This window comes from Amblyomma maculatum, chromosome 1, assembly GCF_055883805.1.
Source record: "Amblyomma maculatum isolate TAMU_Amacu chromosome 1, ASM5588380v1, whole genome shotgun sequence".
NCBI lineage: Eukaryota > Metazoa > Arthropoda > Arachnida > Ixodida > Ixodidae > Amblyomma > Amblyomma maculatum.
Genome location: NC_139344.1, coordinates 116,376,283 through 116,394,202, shown reverse-complemented (window position 1 = coordinate 116,394,202; position 17,920 = coordinate 116,376,283). Strand labels below are relative to the sequence as shown.

The following is a 17,920-nucleotide window of genomic DNA, read 5'->3' as shown; positions in this document are numbered from 1 at the left end:
TGGAACGTAATCCATGGGTGGGGGTAGTTATCGTCAGCTCATCAGATTCAGGGGCGGATTTATGGGTCGCTGTAGGAAAGGAGAATTTTTTTTTTTTTTTTGTTTCTGAAAGAGGGGGGGGGGGGGGGGGCTGCCATATAAACCTTTAGTTGTTTGGAATAGATAGGCGTGAGCACAGATTTTCTATATAAAATTTATAGTCTAGTGAGCGCTCGAGGCTTCGACCGCCGTCACCGCACCCCCCTTAAACCCGCCTCTGGTTAAGGTTTGTGGTGATCTCAGCGGTGACCAGGAGCACATGTCGTGCCGCTTCAAAAGCCCAGTGCCCGGTAGCGGGAAACCTTTCAGTTGCGTCTGACCACGGTAGCTCGGTGGAACGACATATTGATGCTCTTGCTCGCTGTGCTGAAGATCGGCCTTCTTGTAATTACAGAGGCTTCCTCAGCATTCACAACTGGTTTGCAACCCTTAGTGGAATTGTTTATTATTCACCATTGATCATCGTAGTGTCTTTTCTGGTGGAGAACTGTCAACCACTCGCGTAGTTAGCCTTTCTAATCTCGTGCGGCAACTGTCAGCCCAGAGGGCGCATCATGAGTGACCTTCAATGCATTTATGGGGCACTCTTAACAGAACCTTCGAAGCGAACGCTTTGAAAATTAGTCAAAATTGCAGTTTAGCTCTGTTTAGCGACCTGCAGCGCAATCTTGCTTGCTGTTAGTCTTTCTCAAAGATGGCCAGGCAACGGGGTTTGTTTCTTAGTTGTGTAGCGGAGCATGGGTATATGTTGGCCCTTACGCTCCAAATGTATGCAAGGTTGTCCCTTTTCGGCGCAAAAGACCCTTACCTTCAAATAGGCCGTGAAAAACTCCCTCCTTAGTCGTCATCGCAAGTATCATTGCAATGAAGCTCGTGATTAGCGACATATGGTAAGCGCATCATGTAATGCTGCATGCCCTAAAGTTGCCCGTTGAGCATTCCGCGGATATTTTAGTTCACCCATGGGTGGGACCTGAACATAAAATGAGGTTGCCCTCGGTTTGGCTCATATGAGGCAAGGGGTTTGACTTCTGACTGGTCACTGCGGGTACGACTAAATAGAGGCTGAAAAATGGTAAGGTTTCAACGTAGTTAAACTGAATAGGGCGTGCAAAAGTTGTTGCGCGCAGAGGAAAGTTAGTGAAGACGACGAAGAGCAGTGCACAGCGCGATAATGTGTCTAAGTTGATGATCGGCTGCGGCGATAGAAATTCCGTACTCGCCTACAACGATAAATACCTCGGTTCGGATCCGTTCCGCTCCGAGGTTGTCATTTTTCTTTATTAGCTCGGCAGCTGTGCTACTGTAGAGTGAGAAGGTCACTTCAAGGTCAAGCGTCGCACACACCCGCACGGTTAATTTCCGTGTGGCAGTTGGGCTCAACTTGCCAGATCCAGGCGGCTATGTTTCAGATAACGGAACAAGTTTCACATTCGCTGGACAACGGGCGGTGACAGAAGTTGCGTTTTCGATTTTGCCATGCGTAAAACGTACGAGGATGTGTCATTGGCTGTCCTCGTTGATGCCAATTAAATAGAACAGGGCCTTCTTTAAGTGCAGGTTACTTAAAGCAAGCCTTTGTGGGTGTACACACATTTGCCCTCCGTTATGTGCGACCGCTGTTCGTGCGGGTCTTGCTAAGTTGTGGGCGTGACACTGACATGCGCAGTTAGATCCGAAGCGATTATACCTCCATTTGGTCTCATAAGCGCCCAGTGGGCAGAGCAAGTCGCAGCTCGCTGGCAAGTATTCTGAAACAGTCTTCGAGATTGTACCGACGTACTGTAGCTTGGACCATTAAACTGTGATTCGAACGCTTCTTCTAACATTGACAAGCACCGTAAAATGTGTTGACAGTTCCCGCATGTTAAAGAGGAAAAGGTTACTTTTCATGCCACTGTATAGTGGTGTCAATCAGTGGCGTAGCCAGAAATTCTTTTCGAGGGGGGGGGGGGGGGGGGGGGGGGGGCTGACGTTGCTGCCCAGCCTCCTCCGTATCGAGATACCTGTCACATCTCAAGTGCGCCATAAATTCTGCATGCTGGGATGCAAAGATTGCACCTAAGAATAGCACCGTCCGGGGCTTTCGTTCCATCGAGTATGCTGCGCATGTATTGTTTCAGGCGAAAATTATTTGTTTAATTTAGCAAATGAAGAACTGAAAATTCATCATAGACAGTTTTGCAGCCATACAATAGCATTAGTCCGAATACGAAGTCTTCCTGACGAACCCGCCGATGAAATTGTTGCCTGCACTCTCAAGTGTGCTAATAACTTTGATTATAATGCAACATCTGCACTCTAACAAACTAAAGTGTTAGGAACAGACGAGGACTCTCAGCAGACCACTTCGACATACTTTCCAACGGAGCACACATAGCGGCTAGAAACACCAAGATTCAGTACGAACAAGAGGGAGAAGACAGTGCAGCGCCAGAAGATCGAGTTTGGCCTGCGGAGGCTGCGCATGTGGCATCACGCTCCCTTTTAATTTTTTTTTTTTATATATATATTTCACCACACATTCCGTCTCTACGTGCTTTGTCAGCTTGTCTGATAGTGTGGCTTGTATCCTTTGTATGGTCCGAAGAACGATTTCAGAAAACTAAATGGCACCTTTTGCTTTTTTTATTCCGACCGAAATCTCTTTTTCAGCGTGAAAAAGACATACTGGAGACAAAGCCCAGATTGATTTCCGACATGACAGTACGAAAAAAATTCGTGAGGGGCTGAAGCCCCATAAGCCCTCCCCCTGGCTACGCCCCTGGTGTCAATATACTTTTTGGCCTGGTAAGAATATCACATTTGGGGAAAGTCGCTTATGCGGCGCAAAAAACGCGCGGCGTACTCTTAGGCCAACCTGGTGTGCTGATTCAGACAGCACGCTACCTCCTTTCTCGGTCTGTGGCGCGTGGATGACATGGCACGGGTCGCAGGGCCCGTCGTCTCCGCCCAAGCCGTTCCCAGCGGCGTACGAGCCTGGTCCGCTGGTGGCCAGCGACGACGCGAAGGTCCCGGCGCTGGTGCGGGAGTTCCAAAAGAACATGCTGGACGACAAGGAGTGGCAGACGCAACTCTTCGGCTTGCTTCAGAACCAGACGTACAACCAGTGCGAGGTGGACCTCTTCGAACTTATGTGCAAGGTGATCGACCAGTCACTCTTCGCTCAGGTCGACTGGGCGCGCAGCACCATCTTCTTCAAGGACTTACGGGTGAGTACTCTGCCTGACCGCTTTTGTGAGCGCGAAGCCCGCCGAGAAGCAGGCTTCTGTCGCTTGTCGTCGTTGGCCTGCACTTCGGCGGCTCAAAGTACCCTCTCCCCATGTGTTGGCGGTGCCTGTCTCCCGGGCTAGCGTTGCACTGTGCGGGTATTAATACGTCGGATCAAGTTTATAACAACGCGTCGTCGCAAACCCGCCCTAATAGCGATCCAAACACTTTCGGTGGCTATATCCGCCACTTTCATCCTATTAGCCAGAACGACCAATTGGTCTTTGGAAACTTTCGCCTATAAATTTGGCGTAGCCGCTTAGCGAACACACTGAGGACACAGTGACAGTTCTTTGTAAAAATAATGAATTATGTGCCCATTTCTGATGTTTGTTTGGCAGCGGAAGGCGCTATTATTGGCGAAGAAATCGAACCTAGAAGTTGGAACATTGTTTTCCCTTAACAAATAGTGCACCAAGACAGCAGTGGATTCCATTATCACTGCAGGCGAAGCGCGATATGCCTAAACATCGATGCGCGTGGAAAAAAAAAAAAAAAAAAAAAAACGGAAAAGAAGAAGAAATTTTTGTCGTAACCGCTGATTGCTTGGAAAAAATTACCAGTGGTATCGATACCCGTTTCGTTAGTTGATCTTTTGTAGCTTACAAAAGCTCCGCTTTCGACGCAAGTAGTGGCTTTGTAATTACAGCGCGGTAATCTGTCGCTGTCTACGGCTGATAACTGCGTGGGTGCATGTTTTGTTTTTCACGGCGACCTTACAATTGGCAGTTGTCTCACGGCAGGATTGGCTCCTCCTTCGGAAGTATAGTCAGTCAGCTCCTTGCTGTATAGTGTTACGACCAAGCATCCGCATTTGCGCGCTCTATTGTTCGCCTGTGGGCATGGAAAAGTTTTGTGAATATGTGGTGATGGTCCATTGGCTCTAAGTGAGCCTGTTTCCAGGAATCCTGTTTTGTAAGCATGTTTTGCTTTGTGGACAACCTGCAAATGCCAAATTGGCCCTGTCAAGAGAACGTCTGGAAAAACACAAAGAAACGTCCCCCTGCGGGAAATAGCAGGAAGTGCTTTCTTTTGTTCACCCTTCCAGTCGAGAAGTGCTATCCTCCAGTGATGAATGCCTCCTATCCAAAGGAGACGACAGAGTGACATGTCCGCTGACGTGCAGGACAAGAGAAGAGCATGACTCATACGGCCATTAAGTGATTTCCCGGGAATGCAGGAAAGATTTGCAATTGTCGAAAAGGGACCATGTTGGGAGCCCTATGCGGCGCCACGTGCACTCGGGTTTCTGAGAAGTAAAACCCCCAGAACCAGCCTGTGGTTTCTTTGCTGAAGAATAGAAATGTACCTCCTCTCCTCGCCGTTCCCAAGCTTTTCCCGCCAACAAGTGATCACGCCCAACGAATGAATGCCGGACCAGTCAGTGCTTCAGACCATCAGTGCAGTGATGTGTTCGATTGGATGCCGATACCTGAGGGGCGTGCCCTGGATTTGGTTGGTCAGCATCTTCAGAGAGGGGCTGGACATAGGGGGTTTTTAAGGACGCTGCAGAGCACGAAATGTCGCTCTGGGCCCTGGGTAAACGGCTCATCCAGTCGCTTCTCGCTATGAACTCTTAACGCTTGTCATTTTGCTGATGTACCCTTCTTCTTCATGTAAATATTCTTGTAAATACGTTTTCTCAAAGTGCCAGTAAACCTGCTTGTACATATTTTACCAACTTCGAAGATTCAGTCCTTCTTCAACCCGGAGTCTCTACACGCTACCAAGTGAAGGCCGGGTCGCCATAGCCCCAGCGTCACGACAACTGGGGGCAGCGGTGGGATAAAGCCCCAACACTGGTGACCAGCGTTGGGATCTGAATCTACAAGCCACAACATCTGGTGATTGGAGGTGGATCTGAAGCTACAAGCCACAACACCTTGTGATCGGAGGTGGCATCTCAAGCAACAAGCAGGAGCAACAATCGGCCAACAAGAGGGCAGCTCGGAACATCGATCGCATGTGTGGGTGAGTGCTTGGCTTTTCTTCTGATGTGGACCAGGTTCTAGAACAGGGTTAGATTTTAGAACTGGTAAAGAGAGTGTGGAAACGCCTTTAGGTTTGGTAGTTTGCACTGTTGTTTTGGAAGTAGCCGACACTCGGAGCGATCATGGACCTACAAAAGCTGCAGAAACCGGAACTGTTGCAATTGTGTGAGGAATTGGGAATTGATACAAGTGGTTTGGCACGAAAACCTTTGATTATAAAGGCAATCACAGATTTGGGAGCCGATGATGAGGAGCTCAGTGAAGCATGGAACCTCATCGGTCAAAAAAAGGAACAGCTCAGACAGCAGAAGGAGCGGGAAAAAGAGCAGAAAGAGCGGGAAAAAGAGGAAAAGAGGCGTGAGCGTGAACTTGAGAGGGAAAAAGAGGAAAGGGAGCGCGAACGTGAGTGGGAAAAAGAGGAAAAGAAGCGTGAAAGAGAAGCAAAAAAGCTGGACCAAGAAATTGAGCTCCGGAAATTAGAACTAGAGTTGAGCAAGAGGTCGGGCAATTGTCCCCAGCTAGCGGTACCTCTTCTCAACAAGGAGGCAGATTTCAAGATGTCAAAGTACATGCAGCCATATGTGATATCAGGGGATATCGGTCTGTATCTGGCTAACTTTGAGCGAACCTGCGAAAAACTGTCCTTCCAGCGAGACACTTGGTCTCAGAGATTATTGACGGTTCTGCCCTGCGAGGCAGCGGAGGTTGTCGCGCGGCTAAGCAAGGAGGACGCGGACAACTACGAGAAGGTCAAAGCTTGCCTTCTGAGAAAGTATAGGCTTAGCGCCGAGGCGTTCAGACAACGTTTTCGGAAAGCTACTAAGTCCAGGGACGAGAGTTACCCTGAATTCCTGTACAATTTAAGAGTAAATTTGGGCGAGTGGCTAAAGAGCACAGATTCCTACAGTGATAGGGACGCTGTAGTCGAGCGAATTCTTTTGGAGCAGTTTTATAGCTGCCTCCCAGAAAAAGAAAGAAATTGGTTACAGGACCGAGGCGAAATTAAGTCGGCAACTGAAGCTGCCGAACTCATTGAGGAGTACGCTTCGCGCCGACAATTCAGCAACCCAGCAGTAGATAGGCGCCGCAATCCCAAGTTCAGTGTAAATCACCGTCAGAAAAGGCACATTGCTAGATTTGCAAACGAAGAAAGGAAGGCTTCTTCAGGCAAACGCCCTAGAAAGGACGGCAGTGAGAAAAGTGGGGAAGTGACCAACGCGCAGAACACAAAGAAAAAGCTTGAGGCTAGGAAGCCGCTCACATGCTTTAGGTGTAATGAGCAGGGTCACATTGCCGTTAACTGCCGGAAAGAAAAGTTTGCTTTCTCGTATGTCAGTGACTGCGATGAAAATATGCAGCTTTTGGAACCCTACCTGCATGACCTAGTAGTCAACGGGAAGCCTTGCAAGGTACTGCGCGATTCGGCCGCAACGATGGATGTTGTCCATCCGGCGTATGTATCGCCTTCCGACTATACAGGACAGTGTGCATGGATCCGACAGGTAGTTGAGGAACAGAGTGTGTGCTTGCCGATCGCGAACGTGGTCATCGAGGGCCCTTTCGGCGAATTAACAACCGAGGCTGCCGTTTCAGGAAAGCTTCCTAAGTGCTATCCGTATTTGTTCTCCAACAAATCGGACATGCTGCTGCGAAAGAGGGGCATCCTTTTCGGAGACAGAGTTGTGCAAGCCTTAACACGTTCAAAGGCGCGAGAACTAGCTACACTGCTCATTCCAGAAAAATCCACAGCGGAGGAAACGGCAGTTAAAACAATGGTAAATGCGGAAGATAGCAGGTCAGAAAACTTTGAGAGCGAGGCATCTCAGATAAGTCAACTTGAAAGTGAGCTTGATGAGACGCGGAATGAGGACGTTCTTGAGAGTAACCTCTTGCCGCCAGTGTCTAGTAATCTCACGAGACTTTTAAGTGGAACCCGAGAGGACTTAGCTATAGAGCAAGCCAATGATCCCAATATACAGGAGATAAGGGAGCGCCACCGCGCCACTAAGACAGCAAACAATATTTCTTTCGAGATGAGAAAGGGAGTGCTGTATCGCTTATTCAAGGATAAGCGCGGAGTAGAGCGGGACCAATTAGTCGTTCCCCAAAAGTACCGCGGAGACTTACTGCGACTTTCCCATGGCAGCTCGTGGTCATGTCACCTTGGAATAAAGAAAACAAAGCAGAGGCTGTTGCAGGAATACTATTGGCCTGGATGTTTTAAGGACACGGAAAATTTTGTACGGTCATGCGACACGTGCCAGCGGGTTGGAAAGGCGCAAGATAAGTGGAAAGCTCCGATGGTGTTAGTACCAATCATTACCGAGCCGTTTCACCGGTTAGTAATAGATATAGTTGGGCCACTTCCTGTGACCGAGTCAGGGTACCGTTATATCCTCACTATGTTATGCCCAGCCACAAAGTTTCCAGAGGCTGTTCCGCTGCGCGAGGTGACGTCCGAGAGTGTAGTGGATTCGCTGCTGTCAGTGTTTGCACGAGTTGGATTCCCTTCCGAGGTACAAAGTGATCAGGGTAGCGTTTTCACGAGTGTCCTCACCACCTCATTTCTCGAGCGATGCGGCATTAAGGTAGTGCATAGCTCGATCCATCATCCGCAGAGCAACAGCGTAGAAAGATGGCACTCTGTTCTCAAACGAGTCCTGAGGGGACTGTGCTATGAAAACAAGCGCGAATGGGATACCTGCCTGCCTGCAGCGCTTTTCGCTTTGCGGTCAGTGCCGCACGAATCCACTGGATTTAGCCCAGCCGAGTTGGTGTACGGAAGGTCACTGCGCTCACCTTTGCGAATGGTGCGCGAAGCCTGGGAGGGGCGCGGAGAAGACCCAACAGTAGTAGAATTCATTCTGAACCTCTTGAATCGCTTACATAACACTAAGGAACTCGTTGAGGCCAGCATGAAGTCAGCCCAGGCTCGTTCCAAGGTGTACTATGATAAGTCAGCCCGTCAAAGGACGTTTTGTATCGGGGACCAGGTGATGTTGCTGAGAAGTTCAAGGCAGAATAAGCTCGAAGTACAGTGGGAAGGACCGGCTGAAGTCGTTGCAAAGCTTTCTAACACTAACTACGCAGTGAAAATTCCCGGTAGGCGTAAAGAAGTGCGCATTTATCATTGCAATCTTATGAAGCCTTATGTGCAGAGGGAAGCCGTGGTAAATCTAACGTTAAACCTTCCCGAGGAGATGGGGGACAACTTGATTTGCCTCAGCGGAAAAGGAAGCAACGCTCAGGAGCTTCTCAAAAAGACGGAGCAGAGAGGAGAACTAAAGAAATCCCAGCTGTCCGATCTGGGCGAGATAATAACAGAGTTTGAGGCCTGCTTCGTGGACAGGCCAGGCAGAACTGATTTGACTGAGCACGATATTGAGCTGACTTCAGACGTGCCAGTGCGATCAAGGTGCTACCGATTTTCTCCAAGGCAAAGAGAAATTCTGGATAGGGAAGTAACTCGCATGCTGGAATTGGGAGTAATAAAACCCTCGGAAAGCGATTATGCTTCGCCTATGATCTTAGTAGAAGCTCCAGGTAAAGACCCTAGGCCTGTGGTAGACTACCGAAAGCTAAATTCTCTCACCAGGGATCAAGTGTATCCTATTCCGAATATTGAGGAGAGAGTAGAACAGGTCAGTAGAGCGGCATATGTGACTACGCTGGACCTTACTCGAGGATACTGGCAAGTACCGCTCACTGAACGCGCCAGCAGATACGCGGCTTTCGTCACTCCGACGGGCAGCTACCAGCCAACAATGATGAGTTTCGGGCTCAAAAATGCTCCATTTTGTTTTTCCCGACTCATGGATAGGGTTTTAAAGGGGTGTGAAACATTCGCGGTGCCTTATTTAGACGACATTGCGGTTTTTTCCGACTCATGGGCGGACCATATGGTACATCTAAGAGCTGTACTGAGCCTTTTGCGTCAAGCTGGACTAACCGTAAAGGCCGAGAAATGTTGCCTGGCAAGGGCGACCGTGGACTACTTGGGTCACAATGTAGGTCAAGGTTTCAGGAAACCCAGCGAGATTAAGATTTCTGCGGTAGCAGACTACCCGCGGCCGAGCACGAAGACGGAAATTCGAGCATTCCTGGGTCTGACTGGGTACTACAATCACTACATCCCTAACTATTCAGCTTTGGCTAGCCCTCTGACCGACGCTCTCCGCAAGACAGAACCGACAAATGTAGTCTGGGACGAACAAAAGGAAGCCTCCTTCGTAAACCTGAAGGCTGTGCTGATTAGCCGTCCGGTATTGCGAGCTCCAGACTATGGCCGAGAATTCACGGTCCAGTGTGATGCCAGTGATCGAGGGTTAGGTGCTGTTCTCTGCCAGAGAGATGACGACGGTAATGAGCACCCCGTGCTCTACTTGAGCAGAAAACTGAGTTCTAGAGAGAGGGCTTATTGCGCGTCAGAGAAGGAATGCGCTTGCATTGTATGGGCCATTCAAAAATTGCAGTGCTATCTTGGAGGGGCCAAATTCACCGTAGAGACGGACCATTGTCCCCTGGCTTGGCTGCAAACTGCGACATCGAAGAACAGTCGCCTTCTTAGGTGGAGCTTGATTTTACAGCAGTACAATTTTGAAATAAGATACAAAAAGGGGAAGTTAAATGGGAATGCGGACGCGCTTAGCCGCTCTTTCTAAGCGGTCCGAGATGTTCCTCACCATGTATCCAAATTGATAATCAGGTTTTTTTTTTTTTCGTGCGCTTGAATATAGATGACTATGTAAAGCAGCACGTTTGGTTTTCGAGGCATACGTGGGTCCTGAACGTCTTGAGAGTGGGCTTTTCTCGAACAACAATGGCAGTTTTCTTTTGACCTGGTCTCTTCAGACGGGAGCCGAGTGCTTGCTTCGACATGTGGTTGAGTTTCAGATAGCTCAAGCAATTTGGCCTACAACAATCAAGACAACGCGACATGCAACAGCGAGCTTCAAGCGTTCACGTGCAGGCCATTAAGTCGTCTCTTCATGCAGCAGCTGCGGCTGCTGCCCTCCGAGTCTCTTCTGGCGGGGGAGGAGGCTGTTACGACCAAGCATCCGCATTTGCGCGCTCTATTGTTCGCCTGTGGGCATGGAAAAGTTTTGTGAATATGTGGTGATGGTCCATTGGCTCTAAGTGAGCCTGTTTCCAGGAATCCTGTTTTGTAAGCATGTTTTGCTTTGTGGACAACCTGCAAATGCCAAATTGGCCCTGTCAAGAGAACGTCTGGAAAAACACAAAGAAACGTCCCCCTGCGGGAAATAGCAGGAAGTGCTTTCTTTTGTTCACCCTTCCAGTCGAGAAGTGCTATCCTCCAGTGATGAATGCCTCCTATCCAAAGGAGACGACAGAGTGACATGTCCGCTGACGTGCAGGACAAGAGAAGAGCATGACTCATACGGCCATTAAGTGATTTCCCGGGAATGCAGGAAAGATTTGCAATTGTCGAAAAGGGACCATGTTGGGAGCCCTATGCGGCGCCACGTGCACTCGGGTTTCTGAGAAGTAAAACCCCCAGAACCAGCCTGTGGTTTCTTTGCTGAAGAATAGAAATGTACCTCCTCTCCTCGCCGTTCCCAAGCTTTTCCCGCCAACAAGTGATCACGCCCAACGAATGAATGCCGGACCAGTCAGTGCTTCAGACCATCAGTGCAGTGATGTGTTCGATTGGATGCCGATACCTGAGGGGCGTGCCCTGGATTTGGTTGGTCAGCATCTTCAGAGAGGGGCTGGACATAGGGGGTTTTTAAGGACGCTGCAGAGCACGAAATGTCGCTCTGGGCCCTGGGTAAACGGCTCATCCAGTCGCTTCTCGCTATGAACTCTTAACGCTTGTCATTTTGCTGATGTACCCTTCTTCTTCATGTAAATATTCTTGTAAATACGTTTTCTCAAAGTGCCAGTAAACCTGCTTGTACATATTTTACCAACTTCGAAGATTCAGTCCTTCTTCAACCCGGAGTCTCTACACGCTACCAAGTGAAGGCCGGGTCGCCATAGCCCCAGCGTCACGACAATAGAGGTGTTCATCTGAAATGCGCCATCGAGGACAGTACGGTATGCACAAATCGAGCCGCTCTTGCCGACGAGCGCTTTCCATCTTTCCTTTTATTTGTTCTGCGGCTCTCGACGAGGTCTGCGCAGTGTGACACGGTACCGAGTAACGGTAACCACTTTAAGCAGATCAATGAAGGGCAAATGAGGGTGCTCGTTATAATACATGAAGGAAAAAAGCCAGCAGTCGGCGAGGCCAAGGAAAGCATTGGGGATTGTACTTTGTCTTTTTTGTTTTTTTAGTTTTTCAACGAATCGCACTTCTCGGGCGACTCACAGCTGTTCTTTTTCAGCAGTAGTGGTTCGCAACAGTGCATGAGTTGTTGGTTGCCTCCATCTTTGTCCTCTAAGAGGGATTTGATTGAATTGTGGAAGTATTTGAGCGGCGTAAACGACAGCGTGCTGCAAAGAACTCGACAGCCGGTAGTGTACAGGAACGCATTGCCAAGTTAACCGCAGCTGGTTGCTTTCGGCGGGAGTTTCGGTATTGTCATTGTAATTGAAATTCCTCGTCCGCCTTGGCTGACAATGCACCGACGTAGGAGCGAGGAGTGCTGGTTCCGCCTGGCTGCGCGCGGGCGGCGCAGAGGGAGGCCAGAGCCGGCTCGACGATGTGAAATAAATTTCCACTTCTGTTTTCTTCCCCCCTCAAGTGGCGCACGGGAAAGGGCTGCCGCATTTTGCGGAGGAAACGCGATAGTCTACAGGCAGTGCAGGCGCAGCATGAGAGCGCTGTGTCGTAGACCGTTCACCGAGGCTAGGAGGAGTGCAGGGTAGGGTCGGCTGGGAGTACGTATTTGATGAGGTGATGTTTTTTCACGGTCCCTTCCCACGGACTTTCGTGTTACCTTCGCCTGCCGACCCGTGTTTGCTACATATACCTCGTTTTCATTCCTTTCTTTCCATCTCGGCTTTCTCCCTCTTCGGCGTTGCCTCGGTGATGATGTCACCTGTCGTTTCCGGCTTCGGGCGGCTTTGTGCCTAATGCGGCCTTCCCCCGTCGTTCCCTTTCGATACGCTGCGTCCCCTCACTTGGACCACCTCCCATTGCAACCACAAAGGAGCCGTGTAAATACTCGGCCTGTTTACACTGCGTTCACCATCAATTGGCTACTCCATTATTTTGTTACGAAGGCCGGTGGCTCGCGCCATAGAGGCGCTGCATATACTGTACAGGTGTCGCTCCTTTTAATCACTCTTAAAGCCACGGTTCCCGTATTTTGCAGCCCCGTATCTCGTCGCGCAGCTAGACACCGCCGCTGCGCTAGGCCCCCATGCCTGGTGACGCAACTAGGAGCGTGGTGCGCCGCAGGGGCATTCGCTGTAACGGCTCTTGACCGCGTGTTTATCGGCTGGCCCGCATCCGACTATCCTCGAGAGAAAGGGAAGAGGCATGTGCGCGCGCACGCACATCAGTGCGCATGCCACGCATAATACTGCGCAGCCGCGCGAGTTCTCGTGTCTGTGTGTGTGCGCGTACCAGCGAAGCCAGGCGAGTGCGGCGTTATTTTTTTGGCGTTCCAAGGTCGCCCGAACGGGTTTTCCGCCGCTTCTCGGGCGCTCCCTCGCCCACCGTCTCTGCCGCCGCCATGTTCCGTTCTTCGCCGACATCGCCGTCGTATAGAGCGCCGCCGCCTTCGTCAGCGCGCACTCTCCTCTGGTTATTCTGTGCTCAGTATGCCCTCTCTCTGTCCGCTCGCTTTTCGGAGGACCCAAAGGATGGCGAACCCTTCGGGGCCATGAATTATGCCCTGTCTATGCCGCCTTCTCTGTTCGTGGGCAAGCTTCTTCCTAATGAGCATGAGCGCTTAGCAGCTGCGAATGGACTGCTCCTTCGACTGAGGCTCCTCCGCACATGATGGGCGCGTTGTGGCCGCCCCCCGTGACATGAAGGAAACGCCGCGATTTCGCCCACGTCGGCCGGGTTTGGAGCCGTATTCCGAGCAACCAGCACAATATCGGTGTCATCGTCTTTCCAGCCATTGTATGGTCCTTGTAAATTGGGTCAGCTACGTGATAGTAGGCGGCATCTATGTAAGGTTACCATACAGTAAAAAAAAAAAAAATGTAAATCTCTCTCCAAAACTCTTTTTTTTTTTTTTCATCCGATGGTTTTCAAAATATATATAAAAAAACGTAATGGGCGCTCATACGTAAACCGTAGCTGAAATTATTAATGGAGCAGCCAGTATGCGACAAGAACCGTCAGAGAGGGTAGACGGAGTAATGGCAGCTATGCACATTATCTTAGCCAGCTTTAGAGGTCAGCGGTTTATCCAGGATACGTGACGATGCTTGTGCTCGAAAAGCCAACCAATGGATATGCGGGCTAACGTGCGCATGACTTAGGATGAGGTGTGAACAGGTAAAAGGAACGCAGTAGGTAGCGGAAATCTAGCACTCAGTGTCACTGTGCCGAGTTTTCGCAGTAGATAAGTAGTGTCGTGAGAGCATTCCCTCACCTTGACATGTGACTGGTTTATGAGCTCTCCTTGCTCTTGGTCGGTCTGCGTGATCTGTTGTTTGTCCCGATCCCGATTCTTTCGACTTCTGCATGAGCGGATAACAAGAAAGAAAACTTTCTTCTTTACCCTTTGAAGCTGCAGTTATTATTTTTTTTTTCTTCTTTTTTGCGGGAATAATGCAGGAGCGAACAATCCACTGGAATGAAAAGCTTCAGTACGCGCATATCTTAAAAAAAAAAAAAAAAAAAAAATCTGCGTGGAAAGACAAGACACGGAAGGAGTAGGCACACGGTGTTATGTCACCTACTCGCCGAGGAACACATTTTAATGGCTTTAGAGAGTTGCGAGTGACACTCAAAAAACGTATTCCTTATATAGCTGATATATAATCAATACGAGTATGCTTATTATATAATACAACAGTAACGCTCATTTCATTCTCCGGGACCCGTGAAACGACGGTGTGAATGGTCCGCACTTATTTCTAACCTCCCGCTGTGGTGGTTTTGGTCCGCGCGTACTACAATGCCCCGCCGTGGTAGCTCAGTTGTTGAGGCACTCGACCGCCAAGTCCGACGATGATGCGGGTGTGGTCCCGGCCGCGTTTCAGTGGAGGCGGAATGCAAAGTGCCTGTTTTCTGTGCAATATCTACGTAAGGCACAGGTTACCCCTTGTTCGAAGCACTGCACTACGGCGTCCCTCGTATGCGATGTTTCTTTGGTACGTCAAACCCCATATGCCGCACCTTATACTTCCTGCAACTTCGAAATACAAGGGGATAAACAGTCGCCATCTCGTCTTGTGTGACTAGTGCAAACGCAGTTGCGGATCAGATTCTGTCCTCTAAACTATTCTGTATGCTGTGTAGGTCGGCCTTCCATGCGATGTCCATGAAATGGGAGTTTGGGCGCCAACTAAAACAGCGCCTCTGCGCTCAGTTGACTCTTTTCGCTTGGTGATATAGCTCTGAAACAGATCCCCGGCGCGGAATTTCCGAGTAGCTTCTTCGTTTAGCTGGGGAGAAAGCGGCTACGCACTTACTGGTGCGTAGCCGCTGGTGGTGCACTGTTTGTTGAAAAATCCTCACAGCAAATCTCCTCCTGCCCGTGTGCGCGCCAGAGTCTCGCACTTTCCTTGTGCGTAACGCTTGCAAATAGGAGGGAATATCAGTCACCGATAAGTTCCCGGTAGAAATTTCGGGATCGGTCATCCCGCAGGCTTTGAGAAAGAAGGACCGCATTTGCGAAATGGTCCTGAAGTGTATACGGACAAAAGTAAACTTTCGGCCGCTGCTAACTTGGCTCTAACATTTTTTTTTTTTTTTTTTTTTCACGAGTTGCCTGATTGGAATTTCCAGGTACGGTATGTACCCCTGCGGACAAAAGTAAACGGAGCACGCTATTTGCACGCGTTGCATAGCTGAAACTGGCAGTCATGGTATGTGCGAACCGGTAGTAGACGCCAGCGCCCTTATGCCTGGACAAATATTGTTTCCTTATCTTCAGTGCAGAAGGCGGGATTTTAATTTGAACGGAAGAGCGTGCCCCGTTTACTTACGTCCGCACCTGTACATAGCACAGTACTTCTATATGTTTGATGCTAGTGCGCATTTTCGTGGATAAGTGATGTTACTTCATTTCCGATAGGGGAGGCGTGATTGCACTTTTCTCCACACCTGCGCATGTCTTGGAGTTACGACAGTCGAGCGGTCCAGTTAAGAGTCATTGTTGTGCTTAATCGTGCCGCATAGTGTGGCGAGACCTTTGCAGTGTCTGGGCGCCTCCTTTCCCGGGCGTGTCAAAGCCCGCCGAATAGCGCCTGGCCACCGAGATGCTTGGCGGCGCTCTCCGCCGCCGTCGCGTTATCTGTCTTGGAAACGGTCTCTCGAGGTTGTCCCGCGTCGGCGGCGCGCAAATAACGCCCACGTTCTCAGCACGTGCTGGGCGAAAGGAAGTCGCGAGGACCGCGTCCGTCTTCTTCTGTATGCACCGCCGTACAAGTGTGGCCCCGTCCTCGCGGCATCCACCCTTTGGGGAAAGTAGCCGGAAAAACGCGCGATGATTTCGAAGCCGACTGAGAGAGTGGTTTACAATATTTTCGGTAGTGCGCTGTGCTCAAGGAAAGCGCGCAATCATTTTTCGCTCCCTTGCCCTTCGTTGCTTTCCCCTATCGTGATCTATCCCCACGTTTCAGGCGTACTTCTAGGCTTGAAAACTTTGCGTTTTTTTCGATTGGTTTGCAGAGGACTTTTTCCTAATAAACCGTGTGCACAATCTTATTGGCAATTGCACCAATTGGGCTGTGCGATGGGTCGCTTCGGTCGGCACGTTAAGGCAACGATTGGGAGGTTAGGTCTTTAGAAGCGACTCGCTGCATTGGCATCACAAGTCTTAGACTTGAGCAAACAACCTGAATGCTCCGCCTCCGCTTTTTGTCACCGCCAATCGCGCTTCAAGGGCAGTGGTCGAGTCGTGACAGTATTAGGAACGTAACAGCTCATGAAGCGGTCACATTTATAGTTTCCTTCTTACCCAGTAGGCGAGGAACCGGCGTACATGCCTCGAGGCGATACTTAGGGGAATCGGCTGGGCCCGTGAGCGACACCGCTGCCATTCCTACGCGGTGGCGCGAGCGTCTTTTTTCGTGACTCTTGCCTCGTGACGTAACGGCTCTTGGTAGCGCCCCATTGGCCGGCAGCGGCAGTGACGCAAGAGGCGCGGCGTGAGATCGGCAAGCCGGCCGGGAAGGCGGCCGCCGCACATGCAGTGCCTGTGCGCACGAAAGCCTTGACCCAATTCAGCGACCTGCGCCGCCTGTCTTTGCGCTTGTAGCCGCATCGTCGCTGCCGCCGGCGCGCGTTTGCGTATGCGCGAGAAAGCGCCGTTTCGTTTCTAGGGTTCCGCGTGGCTTTACCGTCTCCCGCCGGTTGTTTTTGCCTGCCGGGTGCAATGCTAGGCACGTAGTACGTTCCTCTAATTGCTCACGCGATTAGTTCTATTCATGATCTTACGCGGAAGCTGATAGCTGCCTGACGCGACATGACGGAATGCGCTTGATCCGGAGACGTACGGTCTTTCTCCAAAATTTGCAGCACAAGAGGTTCGCTTCTAAGCTCTGTAACCGGGAGCGTTGCGCATCTCCAGCAATCTCGCCGGAGATTAGAGATCTCATCTTCACTCTTCTCGAGCTTAGGTATTCCAAGAGTGCTTCCAGGAGCCCCGTTACAAGGATTAGAATCCAACCCCTACAGGCTGGGTGTTTTTGGCAAGAGGCGTGGAGAATAATTATTTTTTTACGAGTACACGCGCACCACTCGCTTCCCGTCGCCAAATTTCACGCCTCTGCCTTTATCACAAGTTCTTTCATAGTTCACCTCGTGACAGCCAGCTCATCCAACCTGTACGTCGAACATCCCGCACAGGCCATTCTAACAGCGTCATCCCGCATCGTGCCCACGCTACTACATTTCAGAAGTCTTTTTTCGTGTACACAGCTCGCGACTGGAATGACCTTACCAGCAGCCTTGCCCTAATCTCCGACCCTGCTCATTTCAAGACTGCCATCGAAGAAGCTTCATCATCTTTGTAATTACTTCACAAAAACCATTGTTAACCGCCGTTCAAGTGCCCGCCCCTCATGTAATGTCCCATCTGGGGGCCTTTGAGGTTCTAATTAATAAATAAATAAATAAAGCGTCCCGTTTCTTCGTCCGTACATCTGAAGCCCCACAGCACAGAGTCGGGATAATACGCCGTGCATGTGCTTCCCTTTGCTAGACGGCGGTGTGCACGTATAGCTATGTCGCTCTGTCAGATGTGGGTGGTCGTGTCCCACCCGTTTTGGGAGAGCACTGGGAAGAAGTCGGGAGGGGAGGATCTGTCGTCGAATTCGCAAAGTCCAGCGATGCACCCATTTCTCATGTTTATGAAAACTTGCGCTTGTGTTAGTCGGTTGTCCGATACTTATGCGCGGAGAAAGTGTTTCGTAAACAAGGAGCGGGTTTTCACCGAGCGGATGCTTTATGATGACCTCCTCAGTCTTCCCCATCGCATGGTGTTCGGAAGAACACCAACGATGGATGGCCGCGGACGTTGGCGCCG

At 50.2% G+C, this 17,920-nt stretch overlaps 1 protein-coding gene across 1 annotated transcript in view; it reads left to right on the top strand.

Moving 5' to 3' along the window:
• ftz-f1 (ftz transcription factor 1) overlaps positions 1 to 17,920 on the top strand; it is a 291,716-nt gene that overhangs the window by 237,017 nt on the left and 36,779 nt on the right. Inside the window, exon 4 of the mRNA XM_084588851.1 lies at positions 2,976 to 3,251. Within this exon, the coding sequence (XP_084444977.1) occupies positions 2,976 to 3,251 (276 nt within the window). The remainder of the gene's footprint in view (positions 1 to 2,975; positions 3,252 to 17,920) is intronic.